The sequence below is a fragment of the Camelina sativa genome, chromosome 20 (genome assembly GCF_000633955.1).
Source record: "Camelina sativa cultivar DH55 chromosome 20, Cs, whole genome shotgun sequence".
Classification (NCBI taxonomy): Eukaryota; Viridiplantae; Streptophyta; class Magnoliopsida; order Brassicales; family Brassicaceae; genus Camelina; species Camelina sativa.
The window spans coordinates 17,988,614-17,995,138 of NC_025704.1; the positions used below are offsets into that span (position 1 = coordinate 17,988,614).

The 6,525-nt window shown below is 40.0% G+C and overlaps 1 protein-coding gene across 1 annotated transcript in view; it reads right to left on the reverse strand.

The window, feature by feature from the left end:
- LOC104771119 (mavicyanin-like) overlaps positions 5,918 to 6,525 on the reverse strand; it is a 4,700-nt gene continuing 4,092 nt past the window's right edge. The window contains exon 3 of the mRNA XM_010495593.2: positions 5,918 to 6,237. Coding sequence (XP_010493895.1) covers positions 6,071 to 6,237 — 167 coding nt within the window. The 3' untranslated portion in view covers positions 5,918 to 6,070. The remainder of the gene's footprint in view (positions 6,238 to 6,525) is intronic.

Here is a 6,525-nt window from a genome sequence, read left to right on the forward strand (position 1 = left end):
GAAAACGAAAGATATAGTCGATTCATGTCATGGTTGAGTTATAGTGAGTTATGACTGAGTTATCAAAAAAGACAATATGAAAACAAACGACTGATATATATGGCGGAGTTATCAAAAGAAATGTTTTTGTAATTATTAGGTTAACTTGCCAAAATATTGCTTAACGGCTGAGTTATAGCTTTACGGGAAAACGAAAGACGCGCTTCATTAAATGTGTTGCACGGTCTTTTATAGTTATTCTCGGGACACAGCGGAATTTTCGCTGCAGTCTGATTGGTGGACTCAGCGGCGGTTACATCCCATGACTCTATATAAATAGGGATGAAGAATGGGGGAATAAATCATTCTAACTTCCACCAGCGTAAGAAATAGAAGGATGCCAGCAAGAACTCGATCCGCATTGCTGAGACAGGCCCAGGAAAGGATAGCCGCCGCATCCGGAAATCGGGAGCCGGAAAATCCCATTCCACAGGAGGTAGGAGAGACGTCCCGATCTCGTGAGGTCGCTCCGAACTCAAATACTGTCGACCCTGGTGTGTCTCCCCTTCAGCTAGAACTCTGAGAGTACCGAGCTTGGCGAAAGAGGATGGGCGCGTATATTCGGGTGCTTCGGTTGAAACTTGACCAGCTCCATCGTTTTTACCGTTTAGAGGGAACCATTCTAGTCCTGGAAGACCTTATCGTCGAAGGTTACTTCTTGGCACACTGGCGAATGGTCCGTCTACTTGATGAGCACAAGGCGTGCAAAGAACTGGTCGATCAGATGGATGTACCCGATCTCCCGAAAGGCGATCGCGAACCCCTGAGGGAAACCGCCTTCCCGTTCGTGACGGATGTCTGGGCCTATCGAGCTTGCTTGACTAGGTTAATCCGATACGTCAATTTCCTGGAGTCGTCGGGTGAAGCCTTCCGCGAGCGCCATCTTCTTGAAGGCCCATGTGCCTTTATAGAGGACATGATGTCCAGAGGCTCCGGATTGCCAATCGAAAGGCTAGAGGCCTTACAACGGGTACGAGATTTCTGTCGAATTGCGGTGAACGAACTCGCAGTGGAGGAACCATTGGAGACTGACATATCTGGCCCAGCTCCCGTTCTGCGATTGCAGGACCGTCCAGAACGCTAGAGGGTTGGTGGCGAAACTTTTCGATCGGGCTCCCCCGACCAGAGATCTCTCGTTTAGGCGTTGTTATTATATATATTTTTTGTTGTTGTTTGGATGAAGTGTAATGGAAACTAATCAAAACGATTTTAGCGAAGTTTAATGTCATGGCTGAGTTATAAAATTTACGGCTGAGTTATAGCTTTTACGGGAAAACGAAATATATAGTCGATTCATGTCATGACTGAGTTATCAAAGAAACAATATGAAAACAAACGGCTGATTTATACGACTGATTATATGGCTGAGTTATAGTTTATTACAGGACGAAATATCTCGTCGATTCATGTGATGGCTGAGTTATAGTGTGTTATGGCTGAGTTATACTACTTGACAGATGAGTAATACCACAAAATAAAGTAATAATACTTTGACATATGAGTAATAACACAAAATAAACTATAGAGCACAAGTTTTCACATTGTGCCCAACTTGCTTACATCGCGAACATGCGTGTTGCTTCCTAGGGCGTTTATTTTCAGTGGCAACTTCCAAAGATGATTTAATCCTCCGCTTCTTTGGTCTTCCTGGCTGGTTCACAAAAATCGGAGTCAAGCACTTCTGATTATCTACAACTTCAGGAGCAGGGAATGATTCATCTGGAGGCATGATTGAACCAGCCCATCCGTTAACCAAATCGACACTCCTAAATTTCGTATCGCACATGGATATACGAGACACATCCATATGCTCTGCAGCTGCGATTGCATGGATGCATGGTATTTTCTCGTGGTCGAAACGACGGCATGTGCAACTTTTTATTTCTAAATTTACAACATGCAAAGATGATCCATATTTCACTTGAACACGTACAGCATCAATCGTTTGTACCTCCATAAGTCTTGCTCCGGTGACACGGTCCTATAAGGGAGTAGAACAAAAAACAAAACGCTTTAGGCTGAGTTATGAAAACAATTATGGCTGAGTTATTGAAACAACAATGGCTGAGTTATGGAAACTATAATGGTAATGGCTGAGATAAGGAAACAATTACGGCAGAGATATGGTAACTGTTACGGCTGAGTTATCAACATTGACGACTGACTTATGTAAAATTACCTGTAATAGTTTCTCAACACCTCGAGTGAGCGTTGTTTGCTGCGATTTCGCATCCTCTCTCCGTTCAGAAAACCATCTGGTCATCATATCCCGTATCGATTCTAGAAGTTGAACTATGGGAAGACTTCTAGCATTTGACAGTGCATGGTTCATTGATTCTGCAATATTCGTTGTCATTAAATTGTACCTTTCACCCGGGAAATGAACACGCGCCCACATTCGGACACCAGCTCGTTGGAGGTATCCATGTAGTTCGGGATGACGTGCTTCAATCTCATTGAAAGCCTCATTAAAATCAGTTAGCCTAAAACACTTTGCCGCTTTTTTCACCAGAGGGAACAAATGTTTTCCTTTGAACTTCACCAAGATGTTCTTATACAAATGGTAAGTGCAAATTCCACGTGAAGCCAACGGATACACTTGACGAATCGCTTTCCCTATTGACTGATGTCTGTCGGAGATTACCGCAAGATCCTTTTCGTCTGGAATGGCAACTTTGAGTTGTGTAAAGAACCAACGCCAAGACTCATCATTTTCAGTGTCAACAACAGCGAAAGCTAATGGGAAAATTTGAAAGTTACCATCCTGAGCTAGGGCTGTTAGAAGTGTCCCTTTGTAACTACCATGGAGAAACGTTCCGTCGACAACAACAACTTTGCGCATGAAAGCAAACCCAGCAATACTCGCACCAAAAGCAATAAAAACATATTTGAATCTATCTTCATCACCTATTTGAAGACGCGTGACTGTACCCGGATTTTCCCTTTTTAACTTGAATATGTAAGAAGGCAACTCGCTAAAACTTTCCTCAGGAGTTCCCTGATGGATCTGCCTTGCATTCAGCAGCGTTCGATATGCCTTCCAATAACCCATCTGTCGACACCAACAAATTAATAAATCAGCCATAATATATAAATAACTCAGCCGATACATTCGAATAAGTCAGCCTTAAATAATCAATAAATGAGCCGTAAAATGTAAATAATTCAGCCTATACATACCTATAACTCAGCCATTGTTATCAATAATTAACTCAGCCTATACATACCTATAACTCAACCATTATTATCAATAAGTCAGTCGAAACATAGTAATTACCTTTAGACTAAATTGCTTATTGAAAATGACTCCGACACTTTTAGGTTTAACATCCGGACCAAGATCACCAAGATAGTCCCTGTAAAGACCTGCCAGTACATCAGCTGTTGATTGACGGCATCTAGTAGAACGTTCCGTCACAGAACATGTGTGTTCCGAATCGTATACACGAACATGAAAATCCGGGTCATCCCCTTGTACAGATGCACGAACTCTCCAAATACATCCTTTAACCCAACACCTAAAAACCACTTGTCTCGGATTTGAGACTGGTACATTAAAATCAAATCCATCCCTAACCGAAATAAGTTTCACGTGATTCCTGAACTGCTTTTTGCTACTGTATCGTTGTCCTACAGCAATTTTTAGCGTTGACACCTCCAACCTAATAGCCTCCGGATTCATCTTCGATCCGGCAAAGTTATCATCTCTATGAGCTTTCTTCTGAGGAGGCGGAGTAGGTGGGTCTTCCACTGTACTCTGAGGCTCGCCCAATACAGAAAACTTCTCGTCATCAGATGACTCACCATCGGAGTCCTCGAAAACATCAAATCGGGTTGAAAATTCATCGTCTTCTTCTTCGTCAGATGCTACTTCAACAGCTTCTTCTTCGTTTTCTTTGTCAACAATCTTACCATAATCAAAACAAGTGCCTTCAAATCCCCCACCGCACACTTCGGGGGTAGATTCTGCTTTCGAGTCTCTGCTTCGCCGAATCATACTTCCTCTAGCTCCACTAGTTTCTGTAGACTCTTTCGCCGAAAACTCTACACAGAGACGTAGCTGATCGGTTTTCCATAGACCCAAAAAACATTGCAACTGTCGATCATTGGAGACAAAAACTGGTGGAGTATCATGCGCCATATGTTTCATTGCCCTGTTCGAGAACATGTAGCTCAGCTTTAGCTCATGTCTAAACGAGTCCAATCCGTAGTCTTCAAGAACAAGCTTAACAAGCTTGTCGTATGTTGTGCCTCCATCTATCTGCACAACTATACACCCTCTCTCGTCGGAGTTAAATACATATCTCTGTGTCTTTATCCAATTACCGGACACAACTAGTACCGGCACTGGATCCATGAAATATAATGAAGAACAAGGTGGAGAAGAACAAAAGTAGAAAAACAAGGTGTGAAGAAGAAAGTGAAGAAGAAGTAGAAGAACAAGGTGAATAAGAAGGTAAATAGTTCACTTATTAACCAGTTGAAGAACCAGAGTCGAACGACGTTTCGTATTTCCAGAGTCGAATGCTGACATGGATGCTGCATCCGACGTGACAAATCAGCCATGAAACAATACAATAACAAAACCTAACTAAAACTCAGCCACAACACGAAAAACATTACAGTAATTAAAAAGCAAAAAAAATTGCTGCCAAACTCAGCCGCTTCATGAACTGAAAATATGTAACTCAGCCGTACAATTTTGGTACAAATTATTTTGTATGTCCATACAATTGTAGTTGGTAATGATGCAGTAGATAACAATATGGTGAGCCAAGAAAATTGATGAAAGAACATTTTATATAAGAACTTATATAACACATTTGGCTATTTCATGAACGCTCTCTCACTAATAAATAAATTTAAAACTTTTATTCTACATCTCTCTTTCTATATCTCAAAAATGATCAACAACATTAAAAATTGTCAAAAAAAAATCAAATCATCGGCTAATTAGGTTAAAAGTACACACATTTATAATTATTAACTTTTTAATTGATTATCGGATCAAACCTAGTGGGTAATTAAATCCTAGATATTAATTTCTCTTTGTGATTTTTTTAGGTTTTCAACTTATATCTTCCTCCGTCTCGCCATCACTTTTTTCCCAGGATCATAAAAGCTTAGGCATGAATCAAACTCATCGCCTTTTTCCAATGCATCTTGCAAAAGATGAAGTTTCATCCCAACCTGATGCCATTGTCTTTTTGCTTGTTTGTAAGACTTTGAGAACATGCCCGCCATTTACTTGATGTGATCTGATTAACCATGTGGAAAGGAGAACCATAAGTCAGTACTTATGCTAAAAAAATAAAAATAAATTATAACTACATTTTAAATAAACTTAATCAAACTTAAAAGAAAAAATAAAATTTATCCAGCAATGTATTATTATATGATTAGTAAAATCGGGTACTATATATTTTTATCTAAACTAAAAAAAATTAACAAGAGTAAGACATAAATGAATTTTACTAATTTTCTTTCATAATAACATCATTTAAAATTTGAATATAAATTTAGAGTTGTTAAATTTTTAAAAATCATCAATATGTGATGTAGCACAAGTAATGATCTAGTTTCGTTATATATTGTAAATTTAGAGTTTCATATTTCTACATGTGTAAGATAGCCAAGATGACACTAACTTAGAGAATTTGTATGTTCTTTTTTATGTGTTTTAAGGGAAATTGTAGAACAGAAAACAAAGAGGAAAAAAAAGGAAAATAGAAACCAATCATATTATGCAACCACATGATCGATCCTAGCCACATTTTTTTTTTCTCCAAACAGGTTTGTATTATAACTCAAATTCAAATTTGAAAATATATCTCTGGGAGTTATAGACGAGGGGAATAAATAGAAATGAAAACTAGCATTGTTAACGAATTAAATCGGTAGTATATATTATTGACGGGGCCATCTTCACATTTTGAATCATTGGAAGAAAGAAGAACAACTTGGGAGAATGATATGTAAACAAAACAAAAACCTTATATGCAACGGCGCCAATGTATGTATATAGTCCTAATTAAGAAGCAAAATTTCCAAAGACCAAAGAGACTAGGAGAGCTGCCATGGCCACAACTCGACCCACCGCTACACTCGGGAGAGAAGCACTGAGGTTAGGAGAAGGGCCCGGGACTCCGGCTGCAGGAATAGTAGTAGTCAACGGAGGAGGAGAGGAGGATGAGGTTGGTGGCTCAGAGACTGGTGTGGAGGAGGCAGGGAGGAGGACGTTGAGGTCAAGTTTCTGACCCGCGAGGCAATGGCCGGGAACGCCGCAAAAGAAGAAATGGTGGCCGTGGTTGGTCAGTGTGATTGAGTCGTTTCCGGTGGTGAAGGTGGAGATTGGGTTTGAGCTGTTGCAGCTTCTGTACATTGGGTGCGTCACTCTCATTACGTTGTGGAATTGTGGGTTGTACTCGAACACTGTCAAAATCAAATTAGTTTTCGTTTTATGTATACGTGTGTATATTGTCTTAA